Below are 23,704 nucleotides of genomic sequence, written 5' to 3' on the forward strand. Positions count from 1 at the left end.
AACCTACAGGACAGTAGCTCTCTGGGAACAGGGTTGGAGAGCCCTGGTATAAACCTACAGGACAGTAGCTCTCCACAAACCGGTTTGGAGAGGCCTGCACCAGAAGCCTGTTAGTCCATTTGATATGGTCACACTCCATGTCGTTGCAGTGAACAGACATGCTAGGTAGTTTACAGTGAACAGACATGCTAGGTAGTTTACAGTGAACAGTGAACAGACATGCTAGGTAGTTTACAGTGAACAGACATGCTAGGTAGTTTACAGTGGACAGACATGCTAGGTAGTTTACAGTGGACAGACATGCTAGGTAGTTTACAGTGGACAGACATGCTAGGTAGTTTACAGTGGACAGACATGCTAGGTAGTTTACAGTGGACAGACATGCTAGGTAGTTTACAATGGACAGACATGCTAGGTAGTTTGCAGGTACAGTGGACAGACATGCTAGGTAGTTTGCAGGTACAGTGGACAGACATGCTAGGTAGTTTGCAGTGGACAGACATGCTAGGTAGTTTACAGTGGACAGACATGCTAGGTAGTTTACAGTGGACAGACATGCTAGGTAGTTTACAGTGGACAGACATGCTAGGTAGTTTACAGTGGACAGACATGCTAGGTAGTTTACAGTGAACAGACATGCTAGGTAGTTTACAGTGAACAGACATGCTAGGTAGTTTACAGTGAACAGACATGCTAGGTAGTTTACAGTGAACAGACATGCTAGGTAGTTTACAGTGAACAGACATGCTAGGTAGTTTACAGTGAACAGACATGCTAGGTAGTTTACAGTGAACAGACATGCTAGGTAGTTTACAGTGAACAGACATGCTAGGTAGTTTACAGTGAACAGACATGCTAGGTAGTTTACAGTGAACAGACATGCTAGGTAGTTTACAGTGAACAGACATGCTAGGTAGTTTACAGTGAACAGACATGCTAGGTAGTTTACAGTGAACAGACATGCTAGGTAGTTTACAGTGAACAGACATGCTAGGTAGTTTTACATGCTAGGTAGTTTACAGTGAACAGACATGCTAGGTAGTTTACAGTGAACAGACATGCTAGGTAGTTTACAGTAGTTTACAGTGAACAGACATGCTAGGTAGTTTACAGTGAACAGACATGCTAGGTAGTTTACAGTGGACAGACATGCTAGGTAGTTTACAGTGGACAGACATGCTAGGTAGTTTACAGTGGACAGACATGCTAGGTAGTTTTTACAGTGGACAGACATGCTAGGTAGTTTTTACAGTGGACAGACATGCTAGGTAGTTTACAGTGAACAGACATGCTAGGTAGTTTACAGTGAACAGACATGCTAGGTAGTTTACAGTGAACAGACATGCTAGGTAGTTTACAGTGAACAGACATGCTAGGTAGTTTACAGTGAACAGACATGCTAGGTAGTTTACAGTGAACAGACATGCTAGGTAGTTTACAGTGAACAGACATGCTAGGTAGTTTACAGTGAACAGACATGCTAGGTAGTTTACAGTGAACAGACATGCTAGGTAGTTTACAGTGAACAGACATGCTAGGTAGTTTACAGTGAACAGACATGCTAGGTAGTTTACAGTGAACAGACATGCTAGGTAGTTTACAGTGAACAGACATGCTAGGTAGTTTACAGTGGACAGACATGCTAGGTAGTTTACAGTGGACAGACATGCTAGGTAGTTTACAGTGGACAGACATGCTAGGTAGTTTGCAGGTACAGTGGACAGACATGCTAGGTAGTTTACAGTGGACAGACATGCTAGGTAGTTTACAGTGGACAGACATGCTAGGTAGTTTACAGTGGACAGACATGCTAGGTAGTTTACAGTGGACAGACATGCTAGGTAGTTTGCAGGTACAGTGGACAGACATGCTAGGTAGTTTACAGGTACAGTGGACAGACATGCTAGGTAGTTTACAGTGAACAGACATGCTAGGTAGTTTACAGTGGACAGACATGCTAGGTAGTTTACAGTGGACAGACATGCTAGGTAGTTTGCAGGTACAGTGGACAGACATGCTAGGTAGTTTGCAGGTACAGTGGACAGACATGCTAGGTAGTTTACAGTGGACAGACATGCTAGGTAGTTTACAGTGGACAGACATGCTAGGTAGTTTACAGTGGACAGACATGCTAGGTAGTTTACAGTGGACAGACATGCTAGGTAGTTTACAGTGAACAGACATGCTAGGTAGTTTACAGTGAACAGACATGCTAGGTAGTTTACAGTGAACAGACATGCTAGGTAGTTTACAGTGAACAGACATGCTAGGTAGTTTACAGTGAACAGACATGCTAGGTAGTTTACAGTGAACAGACATGCTAGGTAGTTTACAGTGAACAGACATGCTAGGTAGTTTACAGTGGACAGACATGCTAGGTAGTTTACAGTGGACAGACATGCTAGGTAGTTTACAGTGGACAGACATGCTAGGTAGTTTACAGTGGACAGACATGCTAGGTAGTTTACAGTGGACAGACATGCTAGGTAGTTTACAGTGGACAGACATGCTAGGTAGTTTACAGGTACAGTGGACAGACATGCTAGGTAGTTTACAGGTACAGTGGACAGACATGCTAGGTAGTTTACAGTGGACAGACATGCTAGGTAGTTTACAGTGAACAGGCATGCTAGGTAGTTTACAGGTACAGTGAACAGGCATGCTAGGTAGTTTACAGTGGACAGACATGCTAGGTAGTTTACAGTGGACAGACATGCTAGGTAGTTTACAGTGGACAGACATGCTAGGTAGTTTACAGTGAACAGACATGCTAGGTAGTTTACAGTGAACAGACATGCTAGGTAGTTTACAGTGGACAGACATGCTAGGTAGTTTACAGGTACAGTGGACAGACATGCTAGGTAGTTTACAGTGGACAGACATGCTAGGTAGTTTGCATTGAACAGACATGCTAGGTAGTTTACAGTGGACAGACATGCTAGGTAGTTTACAGTGGACAGACATGCTAGGTAGTTTACAGGTACAGTGGACAGACATGCTAGGTAGTTTACAGTGAACAGACATGCTAGGTAGTTTACAGTGAACAGACATGCTAGGTAGTTTACAGTGGACAGACATGCTAGGTAGTTTACAGGTACAGTGGACAGACATGCTAGGTAGTTTACAGTGGACAGACATGCTAGGTAGTTTGCATTGAACAGACATGCTAGGTAGTTTACAGTGGACAGACATGCTAGGTAGTTTACAGGTACAGTGGACAGACATGCTAGGTAGTTTACAGTGGACAGACATGCTAGGTAGTTTACAGTGAACAGACATGCTAGGTAGTTTACAGTGAACAGACATGCTAGGTAGTTTACAGTGGACAGACATGCTAGGTAGTTTGCAGTGGACAGACATGCTAGGTAGTTTGCAGTGGACAGACATGCTAGGTAGTTTACAGTGGACAGACATGCTAGGTAGTTTACAGGTACAGTGGACAGACATGCTAGGTAGTTTACAGGTACAGTGGACAGACATGCTAGGTAGTTTACAGTGGACAGACATGCTAGGTAGTTTACAGTGAACAGACATGCTAGGTAGTTTGCAGGTACAGTGAGTGACTTGATGACTTAAGCCCTTGGCTCTTTTAATTAAAGACCATGTCTCTGTCTTGTTTGGTCGATTTTTAGTATTCTTTGTGTCCTGAGATTAATCATATATATATATATTTATTTTTTAATCTAAAACAAGAATGATAACTTTTACAGAAACCTTCGCCAAGTTGAACATCCTATACAATAATACATAATGCAAGTTTACCAGAGGAAGATCATGAGATTCGGAAATCAAAATTGAGAAAGCATTGTGGTCTAATGGTTAGTGCCCCTGACTGACCCCGACACACACACACACACACACACACACACACACTCACACACACACACACACACACACTCACTCACACACTTACCAGAGTCAGCAAGGGTTTGAATCCGACCCATAACCCTTCTGACTCTGACCTTTCCTGTTGTTTCGTCACTGTCCCACCTGTTCAATAAAACCACAAACTAAAGGAGTGGGATTTTCCACCCATTTAAAAAATATATATAATAATGGAGGTTGTGTGGATTGGATCTGAGGGTAATGGAGGTCATGTGGATTGGATCTGAGGGTAATGGAGGTCATGTGGATTGGATCTGAGGGTAATGGAGGTAATGTGGGTTGGATCTGAGGGTAATGGAGGTCGTGTGGATTGGATCTGAGGGTAATGGAGGTAATGTGGATTGGATCTGAGGGTAATGGAGGTCGTGTGGATTGGATCTGAGGGTAATGGAGGTCGTGTGGATTGGATCGGAGGGTAATGGAGGTCGTGTGGATTGGATCTGAGGGTAATGGAGGTCGTGTGGATTGGATCGGAGGGTAATGGAGGTCATGTGGATTGGATCGGAGGGTAATGGAGGTCATGTGGATTGGATCGGAGGGTAATGGAGGTCATGTGGATTGGATCTGAGGGTAATGGAGGTCATGTGGATTGGATCTGAGGGTAATGGAGGTCATGTGGATTGGATCGGAGGGTAATGGAGGTAATATCCCTAGATATGTTTTAATTCTTAATCAAAACAAGCCTAAATTAGTTCTGGATTTGTTCTGTATTCAAACTCAACTTTGAGTAAAGACTACATCTGTTTGATGCTATGTTGTTTACAGTTCCTTACTAGATGCTAAGCATTTAGAATTTAGAAAGCTTTTAGAATTTAGATTCATTCAGATTTCCATTCCGTTTTTGACACACAATGTGTGACAATCTTGAAAGTCTGTGATTAACACATCCTCTATAATTTCTACATTTATTGTGGTGTTGTATATAGGAGACTCATGTAAAACTCGGGGCGGCAGCGTAGCCTAGTGGTTAGAGCGTTGGACTAGTAACCGGAAGGTTGCGAGTTCAAACCCCCGAGCTGACAAGGTCGTTCTGCCCCTGAACAGGCAGTTAACCCACTGTTCCCAGGCCGTCATTGAAAATAAGAATATGTTCTTAACTGACTTGCCTGGTTAAATAAAGATAAAATAAAAAAATGTAAAACTCTATTGTGGTGATATATATAGGAGACTCATGTAAAACTCTATTGTGGTGATGTATATAGGAGACTCATGTAAAACTCTATTGTGGTGATGTATATAGGAGACTCATGTAAAACTCTATTGTGGTGTTGTATATAGGAGACTCATGTAAAACTCTATTGTGGTGTTGTAGGCCAAACCTCCAAATGGTAGGTAATCAAATTGAATGAAAAAGATGAGAAGCTCCTCCTGAAGCATATGAGAGGTTTCACACGAGTCTTTCATCAAACTTGTCTACTTGAAAATGACATGCCTACTAGCACTCTGCCAATTTTTTTTTGTTTGTTTTTAGACTGATATTCAGTATCGTTCAATTTGAAATGTGTGGCATCAATCAAAACAATACACGTGACTTTGTTTTTTTTTAGCAACATAATGGTCATTTTTAAAACTGGGTACATTTTAAGATGGCATAGGCCTACTCTCAATTTAGGTGAATCCATATTCAAGAGGAGTGTTTCATGCATTGAGTTGTTGAGCTTGATTTGGTCGATTTCCCCCCCCCCCAGTTTGGGATTCATATTAGCCCTACTGATCAACAACATTTACGTAGAAGCATCACTCCAGCATGTCACGCCTGTATGTAAGGACATCACATCATGTAACATCTATACAACGCAAATTGGGTCGAACGTAACGCCACCATTTTGTGATATTTAGTGATTTTCCGTTATCTGGAAATATATATATATATTTTTTTTCAGCTGTCAAGCCCCATCTCTTAACTCAGCTGCCAGGATGAAATTCGAAAACTACTCAATTGGCTAGTTCAGATGTCTGTCAAGGAAATTGGCGGATTGTAAACTTGATCCTACTACTACGATTGGTTAGACGTGAGGCTGTAACTCTGCTCCCTTTCACATCTCCCTCCAGTATCACTTACTGCTGTTTACTGCTACAATGACATTTGCTACCAAGCCATAAATGTGCATAACATCTAACAGGGAGAGCGAGGGTGGGAAAAATATGAAACAACGATGCTCGTTCTGTCTGAAATGACTCAAATCTGTCCGTAGTTTGATAAGTGAGAATGCACACGCGGATCTACTATTTTCTTGGTCCATAAAACTTACAGGAAGATTCTTAGGTAGCTAAACCTATTGACAAGGCATTTTAAAACAACTTCTTTCCCTATTACAACAATCATCTAATCCGACTATCAACTGTCATATTTACGGATGCAATTGTAGCTGGTCAGATCAACCAGTAAATAGCTAACGTTACACCGTAAAGCAGATGGCTCATTGCCGAAGATGGTGCATGTTCAACAAGATAACCAGCTAAAGTTAGCTAGCTACATTGGCTATTAGCTTCTAGCTGATATCTTAGCACTGTTTTTTTAATCTAGCCAGCTAGCTAGCATATTGGCTAATATAGTTAGCTAGCTAACACCACAGATGAAAGGGTTAGTTATCGTAATCTTTGCTAACAGGTCTCATAGCTATCTGCTTAGCTAGCTAGCCTGCTTATTGCATGCATGTCCGGGCACGTCGAAACAAGTCTTTATTATTAGTGAATGAACTAAATTAATATATTTGGTTCAGTTCAACCATTTCTCAATACTGCACCTTTCTGTTGGAGAATAATATAGCTTGTTGCTGATTTTTCCAGCCAGACATTCCTCAGCATTGTGTAATGCTCAGGCGGTGAGTGGCGGCTGGCATAGCAGCAGTTTTGCTATGTAGAGGGACTATCTGCAAAGCCGATAGAGAACGGACGATTAATCTAGAAAAAGGACATTATCGTCCCGGACGATTTTATCATTCGTTCTCTAATTTCTGATGCAAATAACGGATAGGACTTGATAATATGCACTTCCACCGCCCAGTTGATAACAATTTGAAGCTTTTTATTTTTATTTTTTACAAACAGCACCATGATGTTTTTCTCATGTATTTAGCAAATAAAGGAACAAAATGTTCCTCCTGAAACCCTTTTCAATCCAGCCCTACTCCTTATAACTGGTCTGATTCCTCGGATTTTATTTTTCAGGTGTTTTTAATTGAATCAATCCCTTAGTATATAATTCATCTCAACCTGCACCAGAATCACAGCTGAAATGCCCAAGGGGGAGGTCTTCCAAAACGATGTATTATTAAGATGATTCGTTAGATAGTCTATTTACAAAAAAAATATGAACTCAACAATTGTTAATATTTTACTGAGTCACAGTTCATCTAGGGAAATCAGTCAATTTAAATAAATTCAGTAAGCCCTAATCTATGGATTTCAAGTGACTGGGAAAACAGATATGCATCTGTTGGTCACTCATACAGTATCTATATAAAAAAAAATAAAGGTAGAGATGTGGATCAGAAAACCAGTCCGTGTCTGGTGTGACCACCATTTACCTCGTGCAGCGCGACACATCTCCTTCGCATTGAGTTGATCAGGCTGTTGATTGTTACCCGTGGAATGTTGTCCCACTCCTCTTTTAATGGCCCGTGCAAAGTTGCTGGATATTGGCGAGAACTGGAACACGGTGGCATACACGTGGATCCAGAGCATCCCAAACATGCTCAATGCGTGAAAAGTCTGCTGAGTATGCAGGCCATGGAAGAACCGGGACGTTTCGAGGCATTCTGTACAGATCCTTGCTACATGGGGCCGTGAAGTGTCATGCTGAAACAAGAGGAGATGGTGGTGGATGAATGGCACGACAATGAGCCTCACTTCTCCAGCGTGCCAGTGGCCATCGAAAGGTGAGCATTTTGCCCACCGAAGTCGGTTACGACGCTGAACTGCAGTCGGGTCAAGATCCTGGTGAGGACGACGAGCACGCAGATGAGATTCCCTGATATGGTTTCTAACAGTTTGTGCAGAAATTCTTTAGTTGTGCAAACACACAATTTCATCAGCTGTCTGGGTGACTGGTCTCAGACGATCCTGCAGGTGGAGAAGCCGGATGTGGAGGTCCTGAGCTGGTGTGGTTACACGTGGTCTGTGGATGTGGAGGTCCTGGGCTGGTGTGGTTACACGTGGTCTGTGGATGTGGAGGTCCTGGGCTGGCGTGGTTACACGTGGTCTGTGGATGTGGAGGTCCTGAGCTGGTGTGGTTACACGTGGTCTGTGGATGTGGAGGTCCTGAGCTGGTGTGGTTACACGTGGTCTGTGGATGTGGAGGTCCTGGGCTGGCGTGGTTACACGTGGTCTGTGGATGTGGAGGTCCTGAGCTGGTGTGGTTACACGTGGTCTGCGTTTGTGAGGCCGGTTGGACTTACTGACAAATTCTCTAAAACGATGTTGAAGGTGTCTCATGGTAGAGAAATTAACATAAAATTCTCTGGCAACAGCTCTGGTATACATTCCTGCAGTCAGAATGCTAATTGCACGCTCAGCCACGCTCCCGCAACTACACAGACATACATTACATGTACATGTGGCATTGTTGCGTGATAAAACTGCACATTTTAGTGGCATTTTAGTGGCATTTTATTGTCCCCAGCCCAAGGTGCACCTGTGTAATGATCATGCTGGTTAATCAGCTTCTTGATATGCCAGCCCTGTCAGGTGGATGGATTATCTTGGCAAAGAAGACATGCTCACAAACAGGGATGTAAACACATGTGTGCACCAAGTTTGAGAGAAATAAGCTTTTTGTACATATGGAACATTTCTGGGATATTTTATTTAAGCTCATGAAACACGAGACCAACACTTTACATGTTTCTATTTTTATTCAGTGTATTAGAAATTGTTACAGCACTCAGAAGTTGAATGGGATTGGACATTAGGAAATATAATTCTACAGGCTTTTGGGTCAATTCCATTTCAATTCCGAAAGTAAACCAAATTCCACATTTCCCTCATTGAAAAGCAATGAAGAGAATTGGAATTTCAGTGTACTTTCTGAATTGAAATAGAATTTACCCCAAACCTGCTGGAAGTCACTCCTCCATTAGCTTTGTGTTGTTAGTGACAAGGTATCCTCATCCCTATTGATACAGACTACAGACAGAGTGCAGTCTGGTGGACGAGGTTAGATGCAAGGGGATTGTCTGTCAGAGCGTATTTTCGGCACGCCGTGGTAATTTCGTCAGCACTAAATCGGTAGGGGAAGTGACTGTCCTTACTGAAAAGCAGTTGTGTCAAACTCTTCACCAATTTGCTCATTTTTTCCAATGCAAATTAGTTTTGTGGCAAACTGTTGAGGCAAAATTGCAACTTGTGTGAACTTCTGGTAAACAATTCTGTGAAACTTGTGACGAACATTCTACTGTTTGCAGCAAATTTGCTGTATGAATATGTAAGTTAATTCAGGTTTTTGTTTACTGTGTGTTATTAACAACATTGAAATGCATCTACAAAACCAAATCACACACAATTTTAAATGAAATAAATGCTTCTCACAGAGAACTAAACATATTAAATGTAGTAAACATTCAATGTACTCAATGTCGTAACAGATCGAAATCATCAGTTGATGACGTTGCTAAGCTTCTTACTGAAACTGTCATTCTCTATATTTCTTTCAGCAAGGAAATGTTTCTGCCTTGTATAAACTGCTATATAAACAAAACAATGGATTTAGGCCTACCAAATGTACCTTTTTTAAATATGTGGGGCCAACAGTTCCTAGAGTACAATATTTGTCTCTAGCCAAGCCTCAACACAATTGATTTCAACTAATCAATATGATATTCAATCTCAACTGGGGGATGTCATCATTAAGAGCCAGTTGTCTACTACTGTAGTTGTCTTTTCTTCCTGACTCAAGTTGTATAAGGCTTGGTTGGAAGTAAAAGCAACATCAAATTGAGCTATGCCTAATATGGCAATTCATATAATATTTCCCAAATGAATTGTTAGCTTACATTTCAAGGCCATGCATGTAAGAAGCCTTGACCCGGTGAACTTCTTCTCCTTCTCCTTCTCCTCTCCTCCTCCTCTTCTTCTTGAGTTTGAAGGCCTCCATCTGTATTTTTCCCTTGTGACTGAACGATAGGAGGAACATCACATGATGAAGATGAGCTAACTACTAGTTTAAAGCAATTAAATATTGAATTGTTACAAAGGATGAAAGTATGGACTACATTTATGAGAATAGTACATGCATTTTACTTACCTTATCACGCTTGAAGACCATGCTTTTTTTGAGTTATAAATTAGTATGATTGAGTGCATCCCGAACATCTTTCCAGGGTGTCGATGCATCCTTCTCCCAATACAGCCTCTTCCCACATTACGGGGAGGGAGATGGTATCCGTCTGCAAAAAGTGAAGTCTCGCTTTGATGTCAAGTCAGCTCATATTGTTGCTACCTTAGCTGTTGTTCTAGCTAACATGCTACTGCACAATGACACTAGCATATTGACATGCATATTGATTTTAAAAGACAGGAAACGTATTCACCTAAAAAGTGTTTAGGCAAATTGTTAGCTAGGTAGCTTTCACATTATTTGTGAAAAAATGATTGCTAAAGTTAGCTAGCTTATCGCTAGCCAATCGGTGGCGCTGACTGATTTGAGACTGGGATCAACAAAATGTTTCACTCTATCCTATAAAACATGACATTGCTAACCAAGCATCAATTAGCTAACATAATTTAAGTATATTAGGAAGTTTAATTAAGTTAGATACTCACTGAACAACTTTGGTAGGTAGCTAGCTAGCTAGATAGCTTGGTTTCCATTTCCCAATCGCCCTGATTGGTCATTAACGGTTAATGGTCTTGGAACTCATGTTCACCAGAAATGGCTTCCGGGACACTATGTGCCACTATTGGCAATATATACTATTGCCACAGGTTTGCAACAGATTCCAGTACAATATTGAGCTTTTTTGGCCAGAAAACAACCTCTGGCAATAAATATTATTGTTGCCAGAAGTTTGCCACAATTTCCCCAACTAGTGGCAAAAAAAAGAGTCTACATTTTGTGGCACACCATGTAGTTTGCAGTACAGTTGCCACAAAGTAGCTTTGTGTAAGTGTGATTTTGAATATCAAAATATTTGAAGCATATTTAAAGTAGTATTTATTAAGCTGTATCAGAGGCTAACATTTTGAGGATTTCAAAATGTAGCATATAAAAAGTGTAAGAAGGCTTCACTTCAGTCTGCTACTTTTACTATATATATGTATATATATATAAGTTGTACTTTCCAACTTGTTTAACTGGGCTGTAGCTGTGCTCTAGTACTAGCTGTGCTATAGTACGAGCTGTGCTATAGTACGAGCTGTGCTCTAGTACGAGCTGTGCTCTAGTACGAGCTGTGCTCTAGTACGAGCTGTGCTATAATACTAGCTGTGCTCTAGTACGAGCTGTGCTCTAGTACGAGCTGTGCTCTAGTACGAGCTGTGCTCTAGTACGAGCTGTGCTATAATACTAGCTGTGCTATAATACGAGCTGTGCTATAATACTAGCTGTGCTCTAGTACGAGCTGTGCTATAATACTAGCTGTGCTATAATACTAGCTGTGCTCTAGTACGAGCTGTGCTCTAGTACGAGCTGTGCTATAATACGAGCTGTGCTCTAGTACGAGCTGTGCTCTAGTACTAGCTGTAATAAATGGGATTACGACCAAAAATGCTTAGATGAATTAACTAAATTCATGTTGGGTTTTTTATACATAGTTTTGGACCTATGGTAAACACAAAATGTAAACGTTAGACTTATCACAATGTTACGTTTTTTCAGATTAAAACACTTCATGTTTTTATTGTTGGCTCTTGTCCTTTGAAATGTACTATATATAGTTAGACCCTCTACTTTTTCGAACATTCTGTTAAAAATCGCGCAACATTTCAGCGCCCTGCTACTCATGCCAGGAATATAGTATATGCATAGGATTCGTATGTGTGGATAGCAAACACTCTGACGTTTCTAAAACTGGTTAAATCACGGCTGTGACTTTAACAGAGCGTGAGTTTCATCGAATAGCGCAGGAAAACCTGATCACTGAAAATGGAAATAAATATCCTTGCGCTTACTTCCAGGAATTGTTCAAAGTGAACCGAATTACATGAGACCGAGGTTTCAGCGCCTACAGCTACCACACGTTGTCTAGAGTCTTGTCATTTGATTCGCAATTGATTCTTGGTCTAACCGGTTCAAGGGAACTCCTTCCCTCCGTTCTCCGACCGGATGTTTTGGTCGAGCTCTCTCGGCCATGTTTTTTTCCAGACGAGACCTATAGAAGTTACATCGCCTCCTGATGAATTTTATCGCTTATTAACGTGTACTAATACCTAAAGTTGCATTACAAAAGTATTTCGAAGTGTTTTGTGAAAGTTTATCGCCGACTTTTCGAATTTAAAAAAATGACGTTACGTTATGAAACGCTCTTTTTTCGTTTATCATACAGTCTACATAGAACAATATCTAGGCTATATATGGACCGATTTAATCGGAAAAAAAGACCCAATAGTGATTATGGGACATCTAGGAGTGCCAACAAAGAAGATGGTCAAAGGTAATGAATGTTTTATATTTTATTGTGCGGTTTGTGTAGCGCCGAATATGCTAATTATTTTGTTTACGTCCCCTGCGGGTCTTTTGTGGTGTTACATGCTATCAGATAATAGCTTCTCATGCTTTCGCCGAAAAGCATTTTAAAAATCTGACCTGTTGCCTGGATTCACAACGAGTGTAGCTTTAATTCAATACCCTGCATGTGTATTTTAATGAACATTTGAGTTTTAACTAATACTATTAGCATTTAGTGTAGCGCATTTGCATTTCCAGAGCTCTAGATGGGACGCCTGCGTGCCAGGTAGGAGCAAGTGGTTAAGGAAATGGCTATATCTACTACAGGCATATGTTATTAAGGAAATGGCTATATCCACTACAAGCATCTGTTATTAAGGAAATGGCTATATCTACTACAGGCATCTGTTATTATTCACTACAGGCATCTGTTATTATTCACTACAGGCATCTCTTATTAAGGAAATGGCTATATCTACTACAGGCATCTGTTATTAAGGAAATGGCTATATCTACTACAGGCATCTGTTATTAAGGAGATGGCTATATCTACTACAGGCATCTGTTATTATTCACTACAGGCATCTGTTATTATTCACTACAGGCATCTCTTATTAAGGAAATGGCTATATCTACTACAGGCATCTGTTATTATTCACTACAGGCATCTGTTATTATTCACTACAGGCATCTCTTATTAAGGAAATGGCTATATCTACTACAGGCATCTGTTATTATTCACTACAGGCATCTGTTATTAAGGAAATGGCTATATCTACTACAGGCATCTGTTATTAAGGAGATGGCTATATCTACTACAGGCATCTTATTATTCACTACAGGCATCTGTTATTATTCACTACAGGCATCTCTTATTAAGGAAATGGCTATATCTACTACAGGCATCTGTTATTAAGGAAATGGCTATATCTACTACAGGCATCTGTTATTAAGGAAATGGCTATATCTACTACAGGCATCTGTTATTAAGGAAATGGCTATATCCACTACAGGCATCTGTTATTAAGGAAATGGCTATATCTACTACAGGCATCTGTTATTATCCACTACAGGCATCTGTTATTAAGGAAATGGCTATATCTACTACAGGCATCTGTTATTAAGGAAATAACCCCCCCTATCCACATCGATGGAACAGTAGTGGAGAGGGTAGCTAGTTTTAAGTTCCTCGGCATACACATCACAGACAAACTGAATTGGTCCACTCACACTGACAGCGTCGTGAAGAAGGCGCAGCAGCGCCTATTCAACCTCAGGAGGCTGAAGAAATTCGGCTTGTCACCAAAAGCACTCACAAACTTCTACAGATGCACAATCGAGAGCATCCTGGCGGGCTGTATCACCGCCTGGTACGGCAACTGCTCCGCCCTCAACCGTAAGGCTCTCCAGAGGGTAGTGAGGACTGCACAACGCATCACCGGGGGCAAACTACCTGCCCTCCAGGACACCTACACCACCCGTTGTTACAGGAAGGCCATAAAGATCATCAAGGACATCAACCACCCGAACCACTGCCTGTTCACCCCGCTATCATCCAGAAGGCGAGGTCAGTACAGGTGCATCAAAGCTGGGACCGAGAGACTGAAAAACAGCTTCTATCTCAGGGCCATCAGACTGTTAAATAGCCACCACTAACATTGAGTGGCTGCTGCCAACACACTGTCATTGACACTGACCCAACTCCAGCCATTTTAATAATGGGAATTGATGGGAAATGATGTAAATATATCACTAGCCACTTTAAACAATGCTACCTTATATAATGTTACTTACCCTACATTATTCATCTCATATGCATATGTATATACTGTACTCTACAACATCGACTGCATCCTTATGTAACACATGTATCACTAGCCACTTTAACTATGCCACTTTGTTTACTTTGTCTACACACTCATCTCATATGTATATACTGTACTCGATACCATCTACTGTATGCTGCTCTGTACCATCACTCATTCATATATCCTTATGTACATGTTCCTTATCCCCTTACACTGTGTATAAGACAGTAGTTTTGGAATTGTTAGTTAGATTACTTGTTGGTTATCACTGCATTGTCGGAACTAGAAGCACAAGCATTTCGCTACACTCGCATTAACATCTGCTAACCATGTGTATGTGACAAATAAAATTTGATTTGATTTTATCCACTACAGGCATCTGTAATTAAGGAAATGGCTATATCTACTACAGGCATCTGTAATTAAGGAAATGGCTATATCTACTACAGGCATCTTATTAAGGAAATGGCTATATCTACTACAGGCATCTGTTATTAAGGAAATGGCTATATCTACTACAGGCATCTGTTATTAAGGAAATGGCTATATCCACTACAGGCATCTGTTATTAAGGAAATGGCTATATCCACTACAGGCATCTGTTATTAAGGAAATGGCTATATCCACTACAGGCATCTGTTATTAAGGAAATGGCTATATCCACTACAGGCATCTTATTAAGGAAATGGCTATATCCACTACAGGCATCTGTTATTAAGGAAATGGCTATATCTACTACAGGCATCTTATTAAGGAAATGGCTATATCTACTACAGGCATCTGTTATTATTCACTACAGGCATCTGTTATTAAGGAAATGGCTATATCCACTACAGGCATCTGTAATTAAGGAAATGGCTATATTCATCTGTTATTAAGGAAATGGCTATATCCACTACAGGCATCTGTAATTAAGGAAATGGCTATATCTACTACAGGCATCTTATTAAGGAAATGGCTATATCTACTACAGGCATCTGTTATTAAGAAAATGGCTATATCCACTACAGGCATCTGTTATTAAGGAAATGGCTATATCCACTACAGGCATCTGTTATTAAGGAAATGGCTATATCTACTACAGGCATCTTATTAAGGAAATGGCTATATCTACTACAGGCATCTGTTATTAAGGAAATGGCTATATCTACTACAGGCATCTTATTAAGGAAATGGCTATATCTACTACAGGCATCTGTTATTATTCACTACAGGCATCTTTTATTAAGGAAATGGCTATATCCACTACAGGCATCTTATTAAGGAAATGGCTATATCTACTACAGGCATCTGTTATTAAGGAAATGGCTATATCTACTACAGGCATCTTATTAAGGAAATGGCTATATCTACTACAGGCATCTGTTATTATTCACTACAGGCATCTTTTATTAAGGAAATGGCTATATCCACTACAGGCATCTGTAATTAAGGAAATGGCTATATTCATCTGTTATTAAGGAAATGGCTATATCCACTACAGGCATCTGTAATTAAGGAAATGGCTATATCCACTACAGGCATCTGTTATTAAGGAAATGGCTATATCCACTACAGGCATCTGTTATTAAGGAAATGGCTATATCTACTACAGGCATCTGTTATTAAGGAAATGGCTATATCTACTACAGGCATCTTATTATTCACTACAGGCATCTGTTATTAAGGAAATGGCTATATCTACTACAGGCATCTGTTATTATTCACTACAGGCATCTGTTATTAAGGAAATGGCTATATCTACTACAGGCATCTGTTATTAAGGAAATGGCTATATCTACTACAGGCATCTGTTATTAAGGAAATGGCTATATCCACTACAGGCATCTGTTATTAAGGAAATGGCTATATCCACTACAGGCATCTGTTATTAAGGAAATGGCTATATCCACTACAGGCATCTGTTATTAAGGAAATGGCTATATCCACTACAGGCATCTGTTATTAAGGAAATGGCTATATCCACTACAGGCATCTGTTATTAAGGAAATGGCTATATCCACTACAGGCATCTGTTATTAAGGAAATGGCTATAATTCACTACAGGCATCTGTTATTAAGGAAATGGCTATAATTCACTACAGGCATCTGTTATTAAGGAAATGGCTATATCTACTACAGGCATCTGTTATTAAGGAAATGGCTATATCTACTACAGGCATCTGTTATTAAGGAAATGGCTATATCTACTACAGGCATCTGTTATTAAGGAAATGGCTATATCTACTACAGGCATCTGTTATTAAGGAAATGGCTATAATTCACTACAGGCATCTGTTATTAAGGAAATGGCTATATCCACTACAGGCATCTGTTATTAAGGAAATGGCTATATCTACTACAGGCATCTGTTATTAAGGAAATGGCTATATCCACTACAGGCATCTGTTATTAAGGAAATGGCTATATCCACTACAGGCATCTGTTATTAAGGAAATGGCTATATCCACTACAGGCATCTGTTATTATTCACTACAGGCATCTGTTATTAAGGAAATGGCTATATCTACTACAGGCATCTGTTATTAAGGAAATGGCTATATCCACTACAGGCATCTGTAATTAAGGAAATGGCTATATTCATCTGTTATTAAGGAAATGGCTATATCCACTACAGGCATCTGTTATTAAGGAAATGGCTATATCTACTACAGGCATCTGTTATTAAGGAAATGGCTATATCCACTACAGGCATCTGTAATTAAGGAAATGGCTATATTCATCTGTTATTAAGGAAATGGCTATATCCACTACAGGCATCTGTTATTAAGGAAATGGCTATATCTACTACAGGCATCTGTTATTAAGGAAATGGCTATATCTACTACAGGCATCTGTTATTATTCACTACAGGCATCTGTTATTAAGGAAATGGCTATATCTACTACAGGCATCTGTTATTAAGGAAATGGCTATATCTACTACAGGCATCTGTTATTAAGGAAATGGCTATATTCACTACAGGCATCTGTTATTAAGGAAATGGCTATATCCACTACAGGCATCTGTTATTAAGGAAATGGTTTCTTTTCTAACATGTGTTTAGAACTGAAGAGTTTTTAGTCAGAATTCAATTATTGCTTCATTTATTTACAAAATACATCATAATCAAAGACTGTTAAGGTCCAACTTGGGTATACCAGTGTTGTTAATCCCTAACCAGTAGACTAGCTAATCTTTTTCTTTAGTAGGGCAACTGGGAAATATAATGAAATGAGTTGTTTCAACTTGGTGTCCTACCAAAGTGGAACCACGATGAACACAAAAATCGGTGTCGATGAAAATGTAGTTGTTGCTCTTGCAGTAAAGCTAGCTTGTGTATCAAGTAGCTGGCTTCTGAAGTCATTACTGTCTCTAAAATGCTTTGATCGTGGCTTCATACCGAAGGCATGTCCTCTCAACTGAGGTGTCATAATGACATCTGACATTGTTTGCATGCCAACATCTTTTTAAAAGCTATTTCATGCCGTCTCATGTCGTGGCATTCTTGCGATTTTTTTTAATTTTTTTATTTTTTTTGTCGTGATTGTACTGGTATTGTTTGATTAACCTAACTATTTGAATGCCTTGTCTCCCGTTACCGAAACCCTTCCCCACACCCTCCCTCTCTCTCTCTCCCCTCTCTCTCTCCTCCTGACCCCTAGCTCCGAGGCCTAACCGTTGCAGTCTCTTCTCTGTATAATTTAGGGTTACATTCCACAAAGCAAATGGGAGATGGACACTTCTGATGCGAAACTAGGTAGGTATTCTGTCTTACTAATGTACATGATGTTCACTAACAACTCTAGCTTCCCAGAAAATGTTCCTGTTGCACCACAGTGATATGCTCTTCAACTCCTTGATCTAAGCCATTGGTTTTCATTTTCAAACCCCCCCCCCCCGGACGTTTCACAATTTTGTTGTAGCCCTAAACTGGCTCACCTGATTTTAAGTAGTTCAGTGTCTTGATAACTAGTTGGCAAGTTGAATCAGGTGTGCTAGCTCTGGAATGGTTCAAATGAATGGGAACGGCTGGGGATCCCCAAGGAGAGGTTTGACACTTGTTGCCTAAACAGTTTCCAGTCTCCTTTTTAGCAGACACATGCTGAATACAAATGATCTGATCAAAACACACAGGTGTGATCAAAATAGGTCATTTCAAATAAAGTAACATCAACTCATATTTACAATTACCATTTTGCGCTTGCTTTTAAACTGTGCACACAGTTTGAAGGGCAAAAAAAAAATGTGCTCAATTCTCCTTGCTTCAATATCAAAATGAGAGGAGGCGACTCTTTGATTTGAGGGGATCCTTGGTGATAAAACCGGACAACGTGTAACCTTAAGGAACATTCTAAATATTTATAGCCAGAAAAAAAGTAAAAATGTCAATAATACAGAATCTAAGGAAGAGCGGTCATCGTCGTCACGGTGACCCGCGATACCGGTGAAGTAGCGATATTTTTTTTTTTTTTTTTTTGCTGGGTCGTGAGGTGACGTGGCGAGCGCTCTTCTCCTTACAGACAAGCTGGACGGCCTGGTGATGGGGGGGAAGAGGAAGAGGGAGGGAGACGACTTTCAGCTAACGGACGACTACGCCACACGCCACTCTGAGCCTGGCAAGAAGAGGGTAAAGTATTTTATATATTTATATATATTATGTTCTCTCCTTACCTGTTTCTCTTTAACAAACCAGGGAATATTTGATTGTTTGACATTTCCCAAAACGTGTCGCGTGTTATTTATTATATTGTTTTATAATAACCTTTATTTATTTACTTCTTATTTACAATGGCAGCCTGACCGACTATAGAGATATGTGATCGTTTGACCAGTCACAACATCTCTATAATCCAAGGCGCCTGGATTATCTATTGGTGAAAACTGTTGGTTTTGATCGTGGTTTGGGTGTGCTCCTTAAATACGCTTTCGCAATATTACTAGAATATTTAACTTGAAATGCAAATGTCAGACCAGCTAGCTAGCATGAACATAGCATGCCTACACCTCGTGACCCATTTCCTGCTCATGACCCATTTCCTGTTCGTGACCCCGCTGGATGTTTTCCTTCCTGTCGTCTAGGTTCGCTGGGCTGACCTCGAAGAGCAGAAGGACGCAGAGCGCAAGCGTGATATCGGCTTTGTGGTGGGTCAAACAGACTGGGAGAAAATCACCGACCAGAGCGGACAGATAGCTCAGAGAGCTCTGAACCGCACTAAGTATTTCTAGTAACAGAAGATCATTGCCCCCACCCCTGCTTCCTGGTTTATAGGTATGTCCATTACATTCTATTCATCATCTAATTTGTTGTGTTTTTTGGAGGGGCGTTGACGTAATGATGTGTCTTTGTTTATTACAGTTAGGAGAGCTAGGAGCTAGGAGGCTAGTAGTTATTTTGACCCTGATTTGGGAGTTATGAAACACATGTTCTATGTGAAAGCATCCAACAAAATGTGATTTGATTTGAAGTAACTACTATTTTTTGGGGGGAGAAAAGCAATGACTTAAATGACCAATGAGAATGCATCTACACTGAACAAAAATATAAACGCAACCTGAAACAATTTCAAAGATTTGACTGAGTTACGGTTCATATAAGGAACTCGAGTCAATTGAAATAAATTCATTAGGCCCGAATCTATGGATTTCACATGACTGGGAATACAGATATGCATCTGTTGGTCACTGATGTGTACATTTTTTTTTTTTAAGTCTGGGTGTGGATCAGAAAACCAGTCAGTATCTGGTGTGACCACCATTTTCCTCATGCAGCGCGACATCTCCTTCACATAGAGTTGATCAGGCTGTTGATTGTGTCCTGTGGAATATGTACAGGTCATTGCGACATTGGGCTGTGTGTTGACACATGAGGCGATGGCAGTGGATGAATGGCACGACAACGGGCCTCAAGATGTCGTCACGGTATCTCTGCATTCAAATTGCAATCGATAAAATGCAATTGTGTTCGTTGTCTGTAGCTTATGCCTGCCCCATACCATAACCCCACCACCACGGGACACTCTGTTCATAACGTTGACATCAGAAAACCGCTCGCCCACACAACGCCATGCACGCTGTCTGTCATCTGCCCGGTACAGTTGAAACCGGAATGCATCTGTGAAGAGCACTCTTCTCCAGCGTGCCAGAGGCCATCGCAGGTGAGCATTTGCCCACTGCGGTCAGTTACGCTACCGATCAGGTCAAGACCCCGGTGAGGATGACGAGCACGCAGATGAGCTTCCCTGAGACGGTTCCTGACAGTTTTTGGAGAACTTCTTCGGTTGTGTAAACCCACAGTTTCATCAGCTGTCCGGATGGCTGGTCTCAGACTATCCCGCAGGTGAAGAAGCTGGATGTGGAGGTCCTGGGTTGGCGTGGTTACACGTGGTCTGAGGTTGTGAAGCCGGTTGGACGTACTGCCAAATTCTCTAAAACGATGTTGGAGGCGGCTTATGGTAGAGAAATTTAACTGGCAACAATTACATTCTCTGGCAACAGCTCTGGTGGACATTCCTGCAGTCAGCATGACAATTGCACGCTCCCTCAACTTGAGACATCTGTGGCATTGTGTTGTGTGACAAAACTGCACATTTTAGTGGCCATTAGTCCCCAGCACCTGTGTAATGATCGTGCTGTTTTAATCAGTTTCTTGATGTGCCACCTGATATTATCTTGGCAAAAGAGAGATGCTCACGAACAGGGATGTAAACAAATTTGTGCACAAGATTTGAGAGGAATAAGCTTTTTTTTGTGCAAATGGAACCTTTCTGGGATCTTTTATTTCACAGTTTTTACATGTTGCGTTTTTATTTTTGCTCAGTGTAGTTAAATTGTTACAATTTAATTACACGTAACAAAACAGGTGTTTTTCCATTGGTTGGCTATATGTTTTCCTAATTTTGGAAGATGTATTGTTATTGTAAGATCATTAATTGAAAAGTCCATTTGGATGGATGTAGCAATTGCAGATTACTCTTTTTGTTTTATATATATATATATATATATATATGTGTTGCATATTTTTCAATCCGTTTTCTTCTTTTTTTTCTCCTCTAGGTCTGCAGACTGAATATCAGACACACTCTACAGGCCGGCGTTTAGGAAATACGTAGCTGTTTATTCCATTAGAATATTTAGAATTTAGAATTCATTTAGAATTGTGTAGTTATTTTCTTTCATCCTATGCTTTTCGATTGGTAAGTTGTTTGTTTTTTTTGCACCAGTGTGCTTCTCATTTTATACTGTACGAGCTGTAACGTCTACGTGTATGTTAGCACTGTTGCTTATTTTAAGAAATAACCGAAAGAAAACAATAAAAGGTTTCACACACACACAAAAACAAGCAGGAGAGTCTCGTGTGAGTGGTCATATGGGCTACGTCATGGAGAGTCTTCTGTGATGTCTGTTTTCATGTGAACCACATTCAGTAGAACCTCAAAGATACAAACCTAATTTTATGGTGATATTTTTTTTTTGTCTCTTATTTTATTTTATTTTTAAGTTACGAATATTTCAGTATTTCAAAAACAACCTCCATTTCCCTCTGCGTTCGTATCTCTAAGGTCCTACTGTGTTACAGGAAGTATGTAGCCTAGGTTAGAGTGGCGGAACAGAAACAGGAAGGTATTTGGTTCAAGCCCTGAGCCTAGCAAGGAAGTGGAAAATGGACTGCTGGTGTCTTGAGTCACTGGCTGCCATTGTGCCCATGAGCAAGGAACTCTCAAACTGCTACACGGAGGCTGCACTGTGTCTTACCCTTTGCCTCTCAGTGCATGTGTGTGTCGGGGGGGGGGGGGGGGGGGGGTTGGGTAACGCAAAATGAAATGAGTTTTCAGTACTCAATCAAACCACATAGTATCACTGTCTTTAATTTGATTTTAATTCAAAAAATCTGTTACCTCATTGCATTTCACATAATTTAACCTCCTAAACTTTAAGAAAGTTCACACTCATTGTTTCTTGCAACAAATAAAATACTGAATTGAAAGTCCAGTATATATTTTGTGCCGTTTACATGATCTTACAAATCAATAAACAATCCGTGACAGTCACGCAGAATCACCTTGCTTGTGAAACACAACCGAAAATCTAAACGTTTCTGATAATGGTCAATTCTACACTATCAACTTGCTAACTGAGGCAAACGACGTGTTCCTAATATTGTATGAAGATGTCCTAATAGGTATCGAGCCAAAAAGAAAACTAAACTATCAATGGCCACCTCTTTTTATTTTTACAGTAGGCTCTCGTCAGCAATATCAAGCATTACCGGGCCCTAACTCCACTAAGGGGCTTTCTCCTTCTTCTGTATTCTCGTCAATGACTTTTATTCCTATTGCTAATTGGACGGAAAATAAATTCTGACTACACAGGTATAATCCAGACTGTCTTGTTTCTGACCTGTCAATCTGAGATTATCATGCAGTGGTTATATGATCCTGTTGAGTGAATATTGTCAATTATGACAATCTGAGAGGAATACACTGTGTTGTGAATGGTTGTTGAATGGCATACTGTACCAAATGTTCTGTACTGTAGCTCAAAACCTGCATCCCAAATGACTCCCTATTCCCATTCATAGTGCACTACTTTTTGACCAGAGCCCATAGGAGCTGTCTCAGCGTTGCCACCTGTTTCACTGTATAGAAGGACATACTTCTCTTTTTAAATTTAAACAACTGGTCTATACTCTTAGTGCCCCAAAAAAACTGTTTTAGCATGGGCAGCGTCCATTGAGGACTATCACCATTTTGAAGTAGTCAAATTGGGTGGGACCTTCCTATGGGTTAAGGAAGGATCACACAATTGTATTATGGTCATCATGATGGATCAGACAAATAATTATACTTGTGAGGAAATGTTCCATAACCTGTACAAACGACACACTCCAGGTGCGTCACCAACCTCGTCTCTATACCTGTACAAACACACTCCAGGTGACAGTACGTCACCAACCTAGTCTCTATACCTGTACAAACAACACAGTCCGGGTGGCAGTACGTCACCAACCTCGTCTCTATACCTGTACAAACAACACAGTCCAGGTGCATCACCAACCTCGTCTCTATACCTGTACAAACAACACACTCCAGGTGACAGTACGTCACCAACCTAGTCTCTATACCTGTACAAACAACACACTCCAGGTATGTCACCAACCTCGTCTCTATACCTGTACAAACAACACACTCCAGGTGTGTCACCAACCTCGTCTCTATACCTGTACAAACAACACACTCCAGGTGACAGTGCGTCACCAACCTTGTCTCTATACCTGTACAAACAACACAGTCCAGGTGACAGGACGTCACCAACCTAGTCTCTATACCTGTACAAACAACACACTCCAGGTGTCACCAACCTCGTCTCTATACCTGTACAAACAACACACTCCAGGTGCGTCACCAACCTCGTCTCTATACCTGTA

General features: G+C 40.6%; 1 protein-coding gene across 1 annotated transcript in view; it reads left to right on the plus strand.

The window, feature by feature from the left end:
* Positions 1-22,269, plus strand: part of LOC123991484 (YLP motif-containing protein 1-like) — a 56,735-nt gene extending 34,466 nt beyond the window's left edge. The window contains exons 20-23 of the mRNA XM_046293102.1: positions 17,986-18,037; positions 18,801-18,907; positions 19,360-19,549; positions 21,334-22,269. Of these exons, the coding sequence (XP_046149058.1) occupies positions 17,986-18,037; positions 18,801-18,907; positions 19,360-19,506 (306 nt within the window). The 3' untranslated portion in view covers positions 19,507-19,549; positions 21,334-22,269. The remainder of the gene's footprint in view (positions 1-17,985; positions 18,038-18,800; positions 18,908-19,359; positions 19,550-21,333) is intronic.
* The last annotated feature ends 1,435 nt before the right edge of the window (positions 22,270-23,704 follow it).

Source organism: Oncorhynchus gorbuscha, linkage group LG12, assembly GCF_021184085.1.
Source record: "Oncorhynchus gorbuscha isolate QuinsamMale2020 ecotype Even-year linkage group LG12, OgorEven_v1.0, whole genome shotgun sequence".
NCBI lineage: Eukaryota > Metazoa > Chordata > Actinopteri > Salmoniformes > Salmonidae > Oncorhynchus > Oncorhynchus gorbuscha.